This window comes from Ruditapes philippinarum, unplaced genomic scaffold (assembly GCF_026571515.1).
Source record: "Ruditapes philippinarum isolate M1 unplaced genomic scaffold, ASM2657151v2 ctg4305_1_1_1_1, whole genome shotgun sequence".
Lineage (NCBI taxonomy): Eukaryota > Metazoa > Mollusca > Bivalvia > Venerida > Veneridae > Ruditapes > Ruditapes philippinarum.
This window is the reverse complement of record NW_026854672.1, coordinates 97,644-117,679: the sequence shown is the minus strand read 5'-3', so window position 1 is coordinate 117,679 and position 20,036 is coordinate 97,644. Positions and strand designations below refer to the sequence as shown.

General features: G+C 33.4%; 1 protein-coding gene across 1 annotated transcript; it reads left to right on the top strand.

The window, feature by feature from the left end:
* Positions 1–785: 785 nt before the first annotated feature.
* On the top strand, positions 786–19,233 carry LOC132740721 (ashwin-like). The gene is made up of 4 exons (XM_060728690.1): positions 786–993; positions 11,252–11,457; positions 12,797–13,115; positions 19,015–19,233. The coding sequence occupies exons 1-4, from the start codon at positions 814–816 to the stop codon at positions 19,057–19,059; spliced, it is 750 nt and encodes a 249-aa protein (XP_060584673.1). The 5' UTR covers positions 786–813; the 3' UTR covers positions 19,060–19,233.
* The last annotated feature ends 803 nt before the right edge of the window (positions 19,234–20,036 follow it).

Below are 20,036 nucleotides of genomic sequence, written 5' to 3'. Positions count from 1 at the left end.
AAGTTCAAATTGCTATGAAACTATAAGAAAGGCTTTAATACTGTTCAGACTTGGCACAAATGTTTAGTGGAGCATAGATAGCCTTTGTAACGGCATACTCGATCTTAAATTTCCTCTTACCAGGCAACGTGGAGACATCTCAAAATTGCCAATAATCTCTATTTTGCGTTGATTTTTCCAAGCGAAAGGGAGCACATCCCCCTCTGGCACACCCTTGATGTATCTTTTGGATAGGGAATGGCGCCGAAAAAGTGATCACTTTTTTACACTTATTTCTCAAACGAAAACAATTGTAATGTTTTGGGTCTAAATAGGGCATTTTTTTCAGGGCATTTTTTTTCACAATTTGAGACCTCAAAAGGGGGTTGAAAAGACGTCTATATGAAGTAATGGGTTAAGAGACCGATTCCAGACCATGGAGTAGGTATGTTGTTGTTTGATTATAGCTTTGATGATAATTATATATGTCCCACTACTTCTCCTAGAGAGCCATGTTATGTAAATCATGTTGAAATGTTTGAAGTCTGATAAAAGTAATTAATGATAATTAAGGTACACATGACGTTAAAAGGGTAGCTTGTTATAGATAAGGAAACTAAGGGGCTTAGGACACTGATATACGTACAGGCACTTCAGATGCTCAGTCAACATCCACAACTACTGTCTTGTCTTGACAAACAAGTTTCATTAATAGATTATAATAATTTTCTTTATTGAATTCAATAAAATTGCAGACGTTGTATGAAAAAAAGTACGAATATTATTTTGCAAAATTCAGTAAAAACGTTTTTTTTTAAAGTCAAATACATAACAATGTCTTTTTGTTCAATTATTCCTCTTTACGCCACATTACTAACACGCGAGACGACAACAACAACATCGGCATTGCTTGCAGTCGCTTTAACGATGTCTGAAAGTGAGGAAGTTAAGCAGATTGACTGGATGTATCCCGATCTGATGCCTAGGGATGAATTAGTTTCAATATTAAAACAGGTTTGAATATGCATTATAATTGTACAGTACCTATGATCAAAAGTTATTATTTTGAAAACTGAATTAGTTTCGGATAGTAAGAGTACCCGGAAATAGTAGTCCTATAAATATGACGTCGCTTTGAGATATTTTTTTGAGATATTTTTGCCACAGGAACTTGAAATTCTATCAATATTAATGATAATATCCAAAATATACCCCCTATACAGTATAAATAAACACAAGGAATGAAACGCCTTTTCCCCACCCCAACATAATTTAGCCTACGCTGTACAAATCAACAAAACAACGGCTCAAAATAATCTATCAGACCATTTCGATAAACAATACATAAATGCATCAAATACCACCGATAACTTTTTAATATCGCGTAGCTGTGTAGGAATAATTCAACATTTTCTGATTATTTCCTGCGATCTGAGTTTGTCGCCGACTCCATTCCGTGACGTCACTAGATTTTGATTCGAGGAGAATAATATTTATTAAATTTTATTTTTAACAAGTCCCAAAAATAACAATTTTGCAAGTAAAATACTGTCAAACTAGAACAAATGACTAATTTCTTTCTTAGGACATGGCTGAATTTATTTGCTGGGCTATATCAAATAGGGTAATCAAATATGTTTTTAAAACGAAAGTACTATTTCAAAGATTTACCGTTCTTGTTTGTGGTTTCCCTATCAAATTTATTAATAAAAGTAATTTGTTAAAAAGGTTTTACATAAAGATGTTTAAATCTATTTACATAGAATAATCTGTATAAAAGTTTAATACATACCTGTTATTTTTTGGAACTTGTTAAAAATAATTGTAATAAATATTATTCTCCTCGAATCAAAATCCAGTGACGTCACGGAATGGAGTCGGCGACAAACTCAGATCGCGGGAAATAATCAGAAAATGTTGAATTATTCCTACATAGCTACGCGCTTTTAAAAAGTTAGCGGTGATATTTGATGCATTTATGTATTGTTTATCGAAATGGCCCGATAGATTATTTTGATCCGTTGTTTTGTTGATTTGTTCGGCGTAAATTATGTTGGGGTGGGGAAAAGGCGTTTCATTCCTTGTGTTTATTTATACTGTATAGGGGGTATATTTTGGATATTATCATTAATATTGATAGAATTTCAAGTTCCTGTGATTTTTGCTTCTGGGCAAAGCAAGGTCATATCGAAATTGTTCAAAAACCCATAGCATGTTCTGCCAGAAAATCGGGCAGAACGAAAAACAAGACAGCGTGTATTTACATTAGTTTTGACCTATTTATGAACAAAACTAAAAAATAAATACTTTTTGTCAAAATAATTAAACTGTCACATCCGAAAAATCATGATCAAATCCTCTCCTTGGAGAGGTCATCAGACCTCTCCACAGTGTTCAGACTGATTGCTGGCGGCATCCATTTTTAGCTCGACTATTCGCAGAATAATCGAGCTAATGCAGTCACCCATTTGTCGGCGTCGGCGTCCCTGTGGTTAAGTTTTTGTATGTAAGCTGGTATCTCCATAACTACTGAAGGGAATGGATTGAAACTTCACACACTTGTTCTCTGTGATTATCTAAGATGATTGGCACAAGTCCCATAACTCTGATTTGCTTTTTTTCATAATTATGCCCCTTTTTCGACTTAGAAATTCTTGGTTAAGTTTTTGTATGTAAGCTGGTATCTCCATAACTACTGAAGGGAATGGATTGAAACTTCACACACTTGTTCTCTGTGATTATCTAAGATGATTGGCACAAGTCCCATAACTCTGATTTGCTTTTTTTTTATAATTATGCCCCTTTTTCGACTTAGAAATTCTTGGTTAAGTTTTTGTATGTAAGCTGGTATCTCCATAACTACTGAAGGGAATTGATTGAAACTTCACACACTTGTTCTCTGTGATTATCTAAGATGATTGGCACAAGTCCGATAACTCTGATTTGCTTTTTTTTCATAATTATGCCCCTTTTTCGACTTAGAAATTCTTGGTTAAGTTTTTGTATGTAAGCTGTTATCTCCATAACTACTGAAGGGAATTGATTGAAACTTCACACACTTGTTCTCTGTGATTATCTAAGATGATTGTCACAAGTCCCATAACTCTGATTTGCTTTTTTACATAATTATGCCCCTTTTTCGACTTAGAAATTCTTGGTTAAGTTTTTGTATGTAAGCTGGTATCTCCATTACTACTGAAGGGAATGAATTGAAACTTCACACACTTGTTCTTTGTGATTATCTAAGATGATTGGAACAAGTCCCATAACTCTGATTTGCTTTTTTACATAATTATGCCCCTTTTTCGACTTAGAAATTCTTGGTTAAGTTTTTGTATGAAAGCTGGTATCTCCATAACTACTGATGGGAATGGATTGAAACTTCACACACTTGTTCTCTGTGATTATCTAAGATAAAAATTGTTTTGCGCATGCTCCTTTTCAAAAATACGACTTAACTTAAACAAAAAATTAACATCAAAGTGAACAAATTGGTACAAAGAAAAAACGGAAAATATCATTTACAAAATGTATGTTACTTTATATATATTATTTAAATTCTATAAATCGGTTACTGTATTGTTTACTGAATAGCGTTTTTACTATAAATGGTAACAGTGAATTTTACAGGTACAATATCACCATGCACTATTATATGACCAGGTGAACCGTGTATGGAAATTTTGCTGCTCCTTAAACTTTTGAACCAGTATGACTAAATAGTGTAACAGAGATTTTTTGGCAGGCATGCAGCTTTATATGTTGTTTATTCTAATAAAATGATATAAACATTATTTATGTAAATCTGGGACTTAAAATTGTTTGATTAACAAACTTTATGCCCGTTTTGGAAAATGTAGAGGAAATGTTTCCATATATGAACTTACCAAAACATGAACCGAAAATGTGCTTATTGAAATTTATTAGGTTCTAAACTTTTATTGTAATACTGCTTTTAATACATATATATACATGGAGCTAAATATATCTGTGATATATACATGTGTATTATCATTTATTTTAAATTCAGTTTGATGACAAAACATAAATTGTTCCCTTTTAGAAAAAGTATCCCTATTATAAATGTGCCAAGAAAAAAGTCAATTTCTCCAGTATATAATCAATCAAAACATTTAAAAAAAAAAAATGAAGTGTAAAACAAACTTTCATTATGATACTATATTCAATATATATAATAAATTCTATTTTGTTAAATAATTGTAATTTATAAGCATTCCTTGTGTCTTTTATGCAAAATTATCCCAAAATATTTTCGAATTAAACAAATTTTTCACAGCAGCAAAAAGACCTCTCGCATGCTTCTTTTTAAAGAAGCAAACTTGTGTATTTAAATTCCTTTTACAGCCGATAAACAAATGGCGGCCATACAGTGCGCAAAATCTGATTGGCTAATTCAAATGCAAGCGTTTAACTGAGTCAGAACATTCTAACGGAATAGCTAATTCAAATGCAAGCGTTTAACTGAGTCAGAACATTCTAACGGAAATTTTTTTAACGAAATAATTGCCCATACAACGTCAGTGTGTTCGAATATATTTTTCCGTTCAAAAATTTAGAATCAATCTGTAAAGCACCTTGCTTAACCAGTATGGCTGATAGACAAAAATAGATTGATGTTTATATTTTATTTTAAATTGATAAGTACATTGTTTGAGAGTTTTTGTGTCTGATTGAGCATGAAATTGAAAGAAAAGAAGAAAAGCTTTTGAATAAAGCTTGAAAGGCATGACAATAGCCATTTTTAAAAAAATTTATGATGCTATGCGTTTTTGAGCAATGACTATTAGATGTCAGGCTTGACTGACATAAACTATAACAAGCCTGTAACGTCTAATATATTGGACTACCAGAAATAGATGCTGTCCTTTTTGTTATATACAGTGGCAGTGAAGTTAATTTTACATTCTAGTTATTTAAATGTGGTACATTTCATAAATCATGGTTTGTTAATAAGAAGTTTTAATTGGATTATTTCATTTTATATTTTAAACTTTAAATTATTTTTAAGCAGTTTCATGGAACTTAATTACAATGATTGGAAACTCCCAGTTAACCATATACAATGTATATAAATGCTTAAGATATTTTGTCGCCTACCTGATAAAGGTACTGTACATAGATTGATAAGCTTAAATGCCCATTCACAACGGATACCTACTTTACCAAAATTTTTGTAGCTTTACCATTAATCATCCTAATTTGAAAATTTAAAGAATATTTTGAAGTAAAAGACTTGTTTAATTAATACAAATATCAATTTTATTTTAAAATATACAGACCATCTGCCCGTATTGACGATAAAAAGACTTAACCAGACAAAATCTGCTGTAAATTCCCATTTTTTTTTATTAAAAAAAAAACTGGTACTTGTAATTTAATTTAATATTATTATGGTAACATCATAAGTTCCATTTCAAAAAGAAGAAAATAAAAAGAAGTCTTTATAAGTTAATTATAAGTTATTCACAGACGATCAAAGATGTAATATTTTAGGTTTATTGAGTTAATTAAGTTGTACAGTCATGTATTTATTGACGCACAATGTTTTATGGGTAATGTTGCAGACTACACTTTTATTTATTATGAGCACCTTATAATTAGACCTTTTTATTTTGAATGTCAGAAGAAAGATATTTCTGATATCATATATTTTTAATGTAATAGTTGAAAATGATAAAAGTCTTTTATACAGTTTGAGCCAGTAAATGCAAAATAAAATTAACTGTAGATTATTTCTTACACATCACTTAAATTTCTTTAAAGGTTAATTACTTGTGTGTGTAATGAAGGAGTGTTAATTACCAGGTAACAAGTGATAATTGAAATACTTTATTTTCTAACTTTCATTAGCAGGTTACATCTGATATTTGCAACACTTAATCTTCAAAAACAAGGCTACATGTACATGTACATTTATAATACTGCACGTTTGTAACGTCGCTTTTCATTGGATAATCATGACGTTTATATAGTTTTATATACACGGCTGCTGGCGATTCATGAAGAAATCTTTTTTTTTCTCTAAAAAAATGATGCTTGCTGTATTATAAATTCATTATAAAGATTGTTGACAGGTTATATGGCCGTATATAAACGGCTGTTTGCAATATAACCCTCGCCTCTATATTTACAAATAGCCATTTATATAGGGCCATATAACCTGTCAACAATCTTTATAACTAATAGTATATAGACCCTGGCGTCTAAACCAGGAGTATATATAAGGTTCATTCCGTTTTCTTTAGTGTATAAACAGCCCGCATAGTTCAATCGGTTAGAGCGCCAGACTTGTAATCAGCATGCCCATTCACGCACTTCAGTGCGTAATTCACGCACAAAATTCTAGATGCACGCATAAAAATCGTAAGCAGGGGGTACATGCACGCAAAGTAAAATCGTCAGAATGAATGTTTGGGATAGCCTATGTACGCTTAATTTTGCCTGGGGACGCATCAAACGACCACAAATACACAAATACGTCAGCGCGTGTCAGTCTATAGGTAGGCGGTCCTATGCACATCGACCTGTGAAGGGATTAGCCAATCAGCGATAACACTTTCAATCATTATCACTCAGATATAACACGAGGTGATAATTTAACATCTTTGATCAACAGTTGATTGGAAATTAGCAAATTTTACCGACAAAAGGATAAGAATATCAACTATTTACGCCACAAGTTTAAAGACTGTTTTCTCAAATTACAAATGAGTGTAATTTTGAATTATTCTCGAAATTTTCGGCACTTTCTAAGCAAAATTTTGCTTTCGTTTCATTCTTGCAAAAACGTTCTATAAGAGTTTTAATAATTTAACATATTGTGCCGAAATGCCAGGACAACTAACAAAAATACACGTACGCTTTTCTTTGATCCGAAAATTGATCCCAAACATCAACGATTTCACGTTCGCCGGAATTTCAGAAACCCTAAAATTTCGCAAAAATTTTCAGTTTCCAAGCCAAACATGAGAATGAATTGTTACTTTATTATTAAATCAGCATTAAATCTTTAAATATCGATCTTCAATTTGCCCCCATTTTGAAGATATTTGCTAAAATAATTGTCGATCGGATGAATCTAACACACTGTGTGAAGCTGTACACGATTTTCCTATTCATTCCGCTAAACACTGCCTATATACATTTACGTTTTTTTTTACAAATATAAACTTTTTGTCTATAGAGTGGACTTATTTAACCAGAATAAAATTTGATTTGGTATAAAGGTGAAAAAAACAAACAAACAAAAAACGATTTCCATGTGTTGATGCATTAAAATGAAATAATTTCATGAAAAATATTAACAAAACAAAACAATAATTATACTATATTATACTACATTTATATAAAATGTTCTTACAAACAAAAACATGTTTAAACTTATGTGTACCCCCAGATTTTGAAATGTACCCTCAATTTTCAATGACAGGGGGTACATGTACCCCTACATTTAAAATTGAGTGGGCATGCTGTGTAATCTCGACATTGTGGATTTGATTCCCGGGCTGGCCAACTAGTCTAAAATTACTCATCAGTCTTTCAGATGAGACTTTAAATGGAGGTTCAGTGTATGGGTGCTTAAACACTTGGCACACTATTAAAAGAACCAGGAGAAGCTTCTGGAATTGGGGCATCTTTCTGTATCTGTAATTGCACTATCCTCCAAAAAATAAAATGACTTGTACTCTACTGGAGGACTCGCCCATATGGGCAACCTTGGAGAGTATAAATAAACGCAAATACACACACACTTTAGTGTACTATATATACAAGTTTTACTTCTGAAATATACATAGGGGCCTTATCCAGGAGATTGCCAAAAACAAATACATTTTTAATGAATATTTTGTAATCGTACACAGACAGTCAGTGGTACATGTATGTGTAATAAGGGAATGATCCTGAATAGGATATATGTAAATACAATATAAATCTATTTTCTTATAAACATTTATTGATGAAATTGAACATATACTGATATACATATATATATATATATTGATATAATTGAACTATATTTGTATTGAGTCCTTTCATTGAAAAACTTTAAAAACTCATTTGATGTGAATTGTGAACTGAAGGATAACTATGGAAATAATTTGTTTCAAAATAATAAAACAATAGCTGTTCCATATGCCAATAAAAGTTTCTTTTTTATCAATCTCATGAATTCATTGTACTTGTATATAGAAACGTTTGACCTGAATAAACTGAAAATATATTAAATAGACTAGTTAGTGGAATATTTACTATAAGGATAATAATTTTCAGGTAATCGGATAGAAAATGTACAAATCATTTTGAATAATTCGCAGAAAATAAAAACAAATTTCAAACTAGCTGCAATAACACCATATACTTGTGTGAAAACCTCCCTTTTGAGCTCACCGTCATTATGCGTCAACAATCATCTTCTTCTCTGAAATTGATGGGCAGAGATTTGCCTCAAATTGAGTCTGTAGCAATCCTTGTGACAGTCACATTTAAATTTGCTCATGCCATTTCAATTGGCCCCTTTTAGGGGTCAACAGAGCTAAAAATAGGAGAAACCTTTTAAACATCTTCTACTACTAAATTATATGATGGATGATCACCAAAATTTGTCTGTAGCATTCTTAGGTAGTCTTGTATCAAATTTGCTCATTTTAATTTGATTGGCCCCTTTTAGGGGTCTCTAGAGCTTAAAATAGACAAACCTTTAGACATCTTCTTCTACAGAATTAATTGATGGATGATCACCAAACTTTGTCTGTAGCATTCTTAGGTAGTCTTTTATCAAGCTTGCTCATATTAATTTGATCGGAAAAACCTTTGAACATCATCTCCTACTGAAACAATGATGTCTGAAGGACAGCTAAATCCCCTTCCGCAGTGAACATGAATGTGTACTTCTTGACATTTTGCCAACCATGACTTTGATGTTGTGCCATGCATACCATAAGCACATATTCTCACGATGGTGATTATTTGTGCCAAGTTATTTAAATCTTCCACAAGTCAAAAAGTATTTACATTTAACCTTGACTTTGTGGTAGCAACCTGGATGTTGAGCTCTGCATATAATAGATGTGTCAAAGTGTGGATCATTTGTGCCAAGTAATTTTAAAACCTTTGAATTGTCAATAAGTTATAGAGCGGACATGAAAAATAGATGCTTTTACATAGGACCTTTGAGTGTGACCCTGACCTTCAAGGTGACTTGATTATTGTGCTCTGCCAATGGTGTCATAATAGTGATCATTGCTGCTGCGTTATCTTAAAAACATTGCATCTGTTTAAATGTTATGGACAGATAGGAAATGTAGATTTTGTAACAAATGACACTCAAGTGTGACCTTGACCTTGAGGGTCGCAACCCAATTATTGCGCTTCCCACATCGTCTCATTATGGTGATCACTTGTGCCAAGTTATTTTAAGAAATTTTCAGCGGTTTAAAAGTTATGGAGCGGATAGGAAAGTGTTATGGACAGACTGACAGACATCTAGGCCACTCCTATAATCCCCTTTCGGCTATGCCGAAGGGGATTAATAATTGATGGATGATCACCAAACTTTGTCTGTAGCATTCTTAGGTAGCCTCTTATCAAGTTTGCTCATATTAATTTGATTGGCCCCTATTAAGGGCTGCTAAAGCTATAAATAGAAATACCTTTAAACGTCTGCTTCTACAGAACTCATTGATGGATGATCACCAAACTTTGTAGCATTCTTGGGTAGTCTTTTATCAAGTAAGCTCATATTAATTTGATTGGCCCCTTTTAGGGGCTGCTGAAACTCAAAATAGAAATACCTTTAAAGGTCTGCTACTACATAACTAATTGATTGATGATCACCAAACTGTGTCTGTAGCATTCTTAGGTAGTCTTTTATCTTTTACTGAAAAGCAGTTGTTTCTGGTGAGTGACTTAGGGCCGTGATGGCCCTCTTATTTTGCTCTCCCCGCGTTATGATTTTAAGCTTAACGATAGTTTCCAAGACTTGTTATATAAATCTGTTGCATTTTAAAGATAATTGGCTGATAAAAGTTTGTGCATGTTTTAAAATGGTTTAAATTGATAAATTTATATGCCAATGCAGTGTGAAATCTAGTTTTAATATCAAAATAAAGTATTGGTAAGTGTTTTTAAGTCAACATTAAATCTGTTATGAGTGGTGACTTGACAAACACTAACCTACTTAGTTGTTGATTGTCTTTACATGCAAGTGTTATATGCTGATTTAACAGTTATGTATAGAATTTAATGACAATTTAGTACAGATTAAATGAATTTGAAAAATGGATGGATGTCATTGGACAAAATTTCAACTTTCGAACAACATTTAAGGTCATATTTTAATAGAAAAAAAAGAAGTATATAATTATAGTAACTGTAAACTTAGAAAATAAAGAAAAGCTGTTTTCAAAAGATTGTAAAGTCGAACATTGTTTGATAGTAATAGGTAATTTGTTCCAAACGTCAATACTGAAATAAGAAAGAGAATCCTTTAAATAATTAGTATGACGTATACTTTTACTATTACTAATATTTAGTGAAGGTGTGGCTGAGTAATTTACACATTGGGCTGGTAATCTACAATAACTGCCCATGTGGGTTCAGGGACAAGTCATTGTTTTCTGAAGCATTAACATTATATTATGATTACTTACAAAGCATGTAGTACTGATTTGTTCCAGGAACAGATTTTAGATTGTGTACTATTAAAGGTAATAGCTACACAATGACCATGATTCAAACTAAAACTTGGTATACATCTTTCACGACCCCACCTCGAGACATGCAATTCAGGACTTCTGTCAGTGAAAGTTTGGGTGTCATTTACTCCTTGAATATGTCTTCAAAAATCTATTACTTTTCCTTCTTTACCTATATATATAATATGACTTCCAGTGTCAGAGATTTTGTAGTCTCTTGACTTCCAAATTTTGTAACTTAATGGAAGCCATTTTGTAATGGGACAAACTTTTTGTCAGATTCGTTGTATATTGTTATTCATGAACTTGAAAAAGATGATATACGGTACCTAGTTCAAAATCAAATCTGTTTTGAGCTTTTTAATGTGCTATCCTTTATCATATTGTCCAAATACAATCTGTTAGGAACTACTAGAAAGGCCTATCACCAATGGTTTGGTCATCTTGACTGTATTCCTGAAGGCTAGAACCGGTTTTGAATTTCCGTTTTAAATGTTGCTAAAATCAAGATTTGGTATATCAAAAATTTATATATTTTTTTATTTTGTCTTATTCAGAGATACATAAAGACAGAGTCTTTGGAACTGCTAAACAAGGACGAGCTGGTAGAGTTGTACAATGAATATATTATTCCTCTACCACAGAGGAAATACAGACCAAATAGACGAGGGCGAGAGATGACTAAAAAACAAATCATAGCCTCCAAAAAACGGAGGCTTGAGTCCTCAGATGAAGCGTCAGATGATCAACCAAAAAATAAGAGGTATGACGAGCATTGATAGAAAAGTTGTTGCTGTTTGAGTTACAGTGTATCATGATACGTTTTCTGATACCACATGGGCTAGCATGTCATTAAATATTCATTCAAATATTCACCAGGCCTAGTGGTTAAGGTTTCTGCCTCTCAACTCAGGGATCATGAGTTCAAGCTCTACTTGGGTCACGAGCATGTTCCCACATCTGATACGAGTACATGCCTGGAGGTTATTAATGTTTTCCCAAGTTCTGTCTCAAATCTCAAAGTTTTCATTTGTCAGTGAACATTTTCTGGCAGTTTTGGACCAATCAAATACTTGAGATCTGAGTTTGAGCTTAGATAATTTCCTTATTACCTTGGACACTGGTTGGTTCCAGGAAGCAGACTCAAAAGTGATTAATATAAGTTGCAAGAACTTGTTTCACAATTTAGCTTAAATAAATAGGTTTAAATTTAATATTCATGAAAATCTGTAAAAAAAAATATATAGTACTATACTGATAAACGAACCTTATTAGAAATTTGGCCAGTGTTGATAATTTTGATAACTTGGTAAAATGTTTCATTTACGGGTTATAAAAACTTAAACACAGCGTCAGCATGATAACGAGCATTTATAAATCTTTTTTCTACCTGATCAATATTTCCGTATTATTAATATAAAAGGTATTAAAACACTTGTAGAAGATAAAAAATGAACTCTTTCTTATCACTTATTATATACCTGTTTGGATTACATTGTGGTTTATACAATGCTTTTAGATATTAAAAGGACTCCACTGAGTTTTTTTGACATGACAGGCCTGGAAATATTTTTTTCAAGATAAATGTTCCATTTGGTATATGTCTAGTAGAGCAATTAACTTGTGTGCAACTTTTAGATCATTTGCTGGGGGCATTTCCCAAAATAATGATAATAATAATAATAAATGGTTTATTTAACAAGGCTACATATTTGCCAAAACGATCTTCCATAATTATGTACCTCACCGAAAATATACAATATAATTATTCTAATTGTGAAAATTGACCCAAAATTAAAAAACATTCCTTTCAAATCTGACCAAGCATAGCATAAAAATATGATTTTCAACTTATATATGAGTATATTTTCTAATTATCTTTTGCACATCTGTCTGTTTTAAATGCCATATGTGATCTATGTAAGAATTTCAAATTTATGTTTTTAAGCTTTTAGACCTCATTGGAGTTTCTTGAAATATTTTAATAAATACGAAATTTAATGCATGAAAATTTTTCTTAATTTTCAGCTTAATATTCCTTTTAGTTTTTTCTGAAATAGTCATGACTCCTTTTGAAATAAAAGAATTCATTTATTTTACAGAAGATCAACAGGGAATTTGCTGACCTCTTTTGACCTTCCAGCTTCTGGGACAGGAGATAGGCTAAAACCTCCACCATCTTGTATCAACTTTGAAAAGAAGAAAATCAAGCTTTCAAATAGTACTAAACCTTCATCAGATATGGTCTCTTCCTGTTTAGATAACATAACCATTAAAAAAAGAAAGGAAGTGAAACATGAAAATGAGGCAGTGAAAAAGATCAAATTAACGAATAATTGTGAAAGTGATCCTGAAAGTGTGACAATGAAGGAAGGGAAAAAACCCGTCCAAACTGAAAACTCAGTAGAGAATGATGTGGCTGTAAGTACTATGGTTAGGTTTTTAGCTCACCTGAGCTTGCTCAGGGTGACCTTTTAGGATCGTTGAATGTCCGTCGTCCGTCAGTGTCATCCGTCCAGACTTGTTCATTTACACTCTAGCGGTCACATTTTTGCCTCAGTCATCATTAAACTTTGTCAAGATGCTAATCTAGTTGATAGCTCGGATGAGTTTGAATATGGGTCATCTTGGATGAAAAACTAGATCACAGGAGCTAAAAATAGAAAAAGCTTGTTAACACTCTAGCGGTCACATTTTTGCCTCAATCATCATCAAACTTGGTCAGGATGGTTGTCTAGGTGATAGCTCAGATGAGTTCGAACATGGGTGATCTCGGATGAAAAACTAGGTCACAGGAGCTAAAAATAGAAAAACCTTGTTAACACTCTATCGGTCAAATTTTTGCCTCAATCATCACCAAACTTTGTCAGGATGCTTGTCTAGGTGATAGCTCAGATGAGTTCGAACATGGGTCATCTTGTATGAAAAACTAGGTCACCGGAGCTAAAAATAGAAAAAGCTTGTTAACACTCTAGCGGTCACATTTTTGCCCTAATTATCATCAAACATGGTCAGGATGCTTGTCTAGGTGATAGCTTGGATGAGTTCGAACATTGGTCATCTCGGATGAAAAACTATGTCACCGGAGCTAAAAATAGAAAAACCTTGTTAACACTCTAGCGGCACATTTTTGCCTCAATCATCATCAAACTTTGTCAGGATGGTTGTCTAGGTGATAGCTCAGATGAGTTCGAACATGGGTCATCTCTGATGAAAAACTAAGTCACAGGAGCTAAAAATAGAAAAATCTTATTAACACTATAGTGGTTACTGTTTTGATCCAAATATCCTGTAAATTGGTCTGAAAGTTTGTTTTGATGATTTCTAGGTCAAGTTTGAACATGGGTTATTTTGGATGAAAAACTAGGTCACACTGCCCAAATATGGAAAAAACTTGTTAACAGTCTAGTGGTCACATTTTTGACTCAATTATCATCAAACTTGGTCAGGATGCTTGTCTAGGTAATTGCTCGGATGAGTTTAAACATGGGTCATCTCGCAGGAAAAACTAGATCACCGGAGCTAAAAATAGAAAAATCTTGTTAACACTCTAGTGGCTACTGTTTGGATCCAAGTATCCTGGAAATTGGTCTGAAAATTTTTTCTGATGATTACTAGGTCAAGTTAGAATATGGGTCACCTGGGTAAAAAACTAGGTCACGCTGCTCAAATATGGATAATCGTTGTTAACACTCTAGTGGTCACATTTTTGACTCACCTGTGATGAAACTTGGTCAGAATTCTTGTCTAGGTAATTGTTCGGATGTGTTGGATTGGTCAGGTGAGCGATCTAGGGCCATCATGGCCCTCTTGTTTAATAACCTCTCTTTAATGGCTGAGAAAGTTTTTAGCTCATCTGTCACAAAGTGACATGGATCTGTCACAAAGTGATATGGTGAGCTTTTGTGATCGCTTTTCTGCCATAGTCTGTCCATCCGTAAAATTTAACTTTAAAGGGCATCTTCTCATAAACTGCTAAGCCAATTTCATCCAAACTTCACAGGAATGTTCCTTTGGTAGTCAACTTTAAAAATTGTTCAAAGAATTTAATTCCAAGCAGAAAGAGAAAACTTAAAATAATTTCTTTTAGAAAACCGAAAGAGCTAGAGCTTAAATATTTGGCATGAAACATCATCTTGTCAGTGTCTACCAAGTTTTTACAAATAAATTCCCTGGGGTCAGAATTAGCCCTGTCCCGGGGGTCATTGATTTTCCTTATTTGTATATAGTAAAAACTTAAAAAGTCTTCTTTAAAAAAACCCAAATTGCTAGAGTTTAGATATTAGGCATGAAACATCTTCTAGTGTTTGTTCAAGTAAAAGCCCTGGGGTTAAAATTGACCCCACCCCAGGGGGTCATTGATTTTCCTTTTTATGCCCCCATTTCGAAGAAAAGGGGGTATATTGCTTTGCACTTGTCGGTCCGTCGGTCCGTAGACCAAATGGTTTCCGAGTGATAACTAAAGAACCCTTAGGCCTAGGAACTTCAAACTTGGTATGGTGATTGGTCATGACCAGTAGATGACCCCTATTGATTTTGGGGTCAAGGGGTCAAAGGTCAAGGTCACATTGACCTTGTAAGCAAAAACGGTTTCCGATCAATAACTAAAGAACCTTAAGGCCTAGGAACTTCAAACTTGGTATGGTGATTGGTCATGATCAGTAGATGACCCCTATTGTTTTTTGGGGTCAAGGGGTCAAAGGTCACGGTCACATTGACCTTGTAAGCAAAAACGGTTTCCGATCAATAACTAAAGAACCTTAAGGCCTAGGAACTTCAAACTTGGTATGGTGATTGGTCATGATCAGTAGATGACCCCTATTGATTTTGGGGTCAAGGGGTCAAAGGTCAAGGTCACATTGACCTTGTAAGCAAAAACGGTTTCCGATCAATAACTAAAGAACCTTAAGGCCTAGGAACTTCAAACTTGGTATGGTGATTGGTCATGACCAGTAGATGACCCCTATTGATTTTGGGGTCAAGGGGTCAAAGGTCAAGGTCACATTGACCTTGTAAGCAAAAACGGTTTCCGATCAATAACTAAAGAACCTTAAGGCCTAGGAACTTCAAACTTGGTATCGTGATTGGTCATGACCAGCAGATGACCTCTATTGATTTTGGGGTTAAGGGGTCAAAGGTCAAGGTCACATTGATCTTGTAGGTAAAAACTGTTTCCGATCAATAACGAAAGAACCCTTAGGCCTAGGGATTTCAAACTTGATATGGTGATTAGTCATGATCAGTAGATGACCCCTATTTATTTTGGGGTTAAGGGGTCAAAGGTCAAGGTCACATTGATCTTGTAGGTAAAAACTGTTTCCGATCAATAACGAAAGAACCCTTAGGCCTAGGGATTTCAAACTTGATATGGTGATTGGTCATGATCAGTAGATGACCCCTATTGATTTTGGGGTCAAGGGGTCAAAGGTCAAGGTCACATTGACCTATTGGGTAAAAACGGTTTCTGATCAATAACGAAAGAACCCTAAGGCATAGGAACTTCAAACTTGGTATGGTGATTGGTCATGACCAGCCGATGACCTCTATTAATTTTGGGGTTAAGGGGTCAAAGGTCAAGGTCGCATTGATCTTGTAAGTAAAAATTGTTTCCTATAAATAACTAAAGAACCCTTAGGCCTAGGAACTTCAAACTTGGTATGGTGATTGGTCATGACCAGCAGATGACCCCTATTGATTTTGGGGTTAAGGGGTCAAAGGGCAAGGTCACATTGACCTTGTAGGTAAAAATGCTTTCAAATCAATAACTTAAGAACCCTGAGGCCTAGGAACTTCGAACTTGGTATGGTGATTGTTCATGACCAGCAGATGACCTATTGATTATGGGGTCAAGGGGTCAAAGGTCAAGGTCACATTGACCTTGTAGGTAAAAACGGTTTCCGATCAATTAACTAAAAAAGCTTAGGCCTAGGAACTTCAAACTTTGTATGATAATTGGTCGTGACCAGCAGATGACCCCTATTGAGTTTTGGGTCAAGGGGTCAAAGGTCAAGGTCACATTGACCTTGTAAGTAAAAACGGTTTCTGATCAATAACTTAAGAACGCTTAGGCCTAGGAACTTCAAACTTGGCATGGTGATTGGTCATGACCAGCAGATGACCTATTGATTTTGGGGTCAAGGGGTCAAAGGTCAAGGTCACATTGACCTTGAAGATAAAAACGGTTTCCGATCAATTAATTAAAAACGCTTAGGCCTAGGAACTTCAAACTTTGTATGATGATTGGTCGTGACCAGCAGATGACCCCTATAGAGTTTTGGGTCAAGGGGTCAAAGGTTAAGGTCATGACCAGTAGATACTTGATAACCCTTATTAATTGTTTGATCACTGGGTCAGAAGTCATGCATAATAACCTTATCACATGACTAATTGGCTGCTGATAGGGGGCATACATGTTTTACAAACATATCTTGTTTATATATAGCAAAACCTTAAATAATCTTCTTTTAAAAACCAAAATTGCTAAACTTAGATATAAAGCATGAAACATCTTCTAGTGGGTGTTTACCAAGTTTGTTCAAATAAAAGCCCTGGGGTAAAAATTGGCCCTGCCCCAGGGGTCATTGTTTTTCCCTTTATGTATATAGTAAAAACTTAAATAATCTTTAAAAAACCCAAAGAGCTAGAGCTAAGATATTTAGCATGAAACATCTTCTAATGGGTGTCTACCAAGTGTGTTCAAATAAGGGCCCTTGGGTTAAAATTGGCCCCTCCCCAGGGGTCATTGATTTTCCTTATATGTGTATAGTAAAAATTAAAAAAATCTTCTTGTAAAACACCCAAAGAGCTAGAGTTAAGATATTTATCATGAAACATCTTCTAATGGGTGTCTACCAAGTGTGTTCAAATAAAAGCCCTGGGGTCAAAATGGGCCCCTCCCAGGTGGGGGGGGGGGTCATCGTTTTTCTCTATATATTTATAGTAAAAACTTTAAAAATCTTCTTATAAAAACCCCAAAGAGCTAGAGTTAGATATTTATCATGAAACATCTTCTAATGGGTGTCTACCAAGTTTTTTCAAATAAAAGTCCCTGGTTTAAAATTGGCCTTGGCCCAGGGGCCTATATACAGGTGAGTGATTTCAGGGCCATCATGGCCCTCTTGTTTCAAGTTATAGAGGATATTAAATGAGTGTAGATACAAAATGAAGTTGTGTAAAATTCTAACACGTTTCAAAATATTCCCCTATCAAACAGATATACATGTATAACAGTCAATTGCATAAAATTGCACGATATATGCACAGCATGAAAAACAAACGCTTACATGCCATATGAAGTCATAAATGACATCAATGAACCAAATGAAGTCAGGAAAATTTCTTCTATGTTCAATGTAGTTCAACATATTTTCTTTTTAATTAACATGTTAGAATGGAAATAGATACTAATTTTTCTTGCATTAATAGAGTATAGTAATGCATGGTTTATCGTTCAAATGCTTTGTACAATGTAATTTATCACAGAGGCATATCAGCTTTTGTGATTATATTCCTGCACATTTGAACTCTTACTGTGCATTTAATATTCTTTAACAATGCACTCGAAATTGATATTTATTTCCTTATTATATAATGTGGGCCTCCAGGCATAACATTATTTTATTCAATGTAACTAGTCTTCATCTGGCACATCCATGCCTTGTTATCATGGTCTGGACTGTTTATTGTTCAGTCATTAGTTTTCTGAAATTTTCCATATAAATGATGGTTTAGTCCAGATTGACAGACAAGTTCATTTAATATAATTATTTCGCTTAGTGTTAAACAAATTGTTGGACCGAAACTAGTTCAGATATTGAAACTTGGCAAGGATATTTTCTTTTGTTTGTATAATTGTTTAACAGAGGTTAAAGGATAAAATATTTTCTTGCCTAAGTGATTAATATATCTGAAATGTAAATCTTTCTTTACATGATGTATACTTCATGTGAAATAATTGTGAAGGACCTGATTTGTAATATACTTATAAATATTAGATATAGAAAAGCATTGATGAAATAAAATGTATATAATTTCCATTTTCTGTATTTTCACTGTATAAAATTATTTTTCACTGCAGTGAATATATTTTCCATATTTTCACTGGTGTCTTGCTGAATGACTTTCTACTAATTCAGCCAATACACAGAAAATTGTATAAAATAAACAGAAAATTCATGTTCATTAAAAAGATTTAAATTCATCTTATGGTATGAAAATTATCATATTTCATATCACTTGATGAAAATAAATCCTGTATTTATAAAAAAAAGCCTAAATATCCACTATTTATTTATTTATTTATTTATTTATTTATTTACAGGCTAATGAGACACAGAAGAAGATAAAAAAGATTTTATGGCCATAGAAACTTTACTTATGAAATAGAAATGTTAAATATTACGCAGTGATAATGATGTGAGCAATGGATTTTTTCTTACTTAACTAAATACACTCACTTGTTGTTTTATGTAAGGAAATAAAATTATTTTAACTATAAGCTTGTGATATAACAGTATCTCATTATAAATGAAAACATACATGTACGTCTTACTTTCTTCATTTAGTCCATCCGCTTAGAAAAATATGGACAACATCAGATTTGTAATCATTGGTATGATCTTCAGGGAAGGCAAAATTTCTCTGTGATAATTGATCTCAACATTTAGTAAGATAAGTAGTAAGTCAGTTGCAGAAAAATTGGTAGAGTACTGGTTCTCCAGTAAAGGTAAATATGGTTAGATGACCTACCACCAAGATACAACCAAAAATGTGTTAAAATTGGTTTTAAAAAACCAGAAGAAAAAAAAAAACAAGAAAAGTTATCTTAAGTGCTTTTTTTTTTCATATATCTATATTGTTTTATTTTGTGGTTTAATACCCACACTCATATTTCAGTGAAGGTTAAGAACATTTATACTCTTAATAAATGTTAATTTACTCAACCTGTTATCTTAGGTAATTTATGGCTGGTACAAATGACAGCTGGTACAAATGACTCCCCAGTAAAATTACATGTACATGTACACACAAATTTATAGGTAGGCAATAGACGGAACTTCATTTTGTAATGTCACTATACTGTGGCATCATTCCCCAAACATGAAGAAGAAATATTTGCTACTGACTAATTTGTTTTTGCCGATTAAGTACATGTATGATAAAATTAACATATATTGCTGTCAAGTTAAATGTAAATAATAAATATTTTTATTGTCTTATATTTTATCAGTGATTTTTAGATGGGCTTGTCATAGTTGAGAAAAATCAAAGTACTAAAGCTATGCACAGAAGAACTTTCTTTTTTTCCTTAAAGGGACTCCACAGAGGTTTTTTTTACATGAT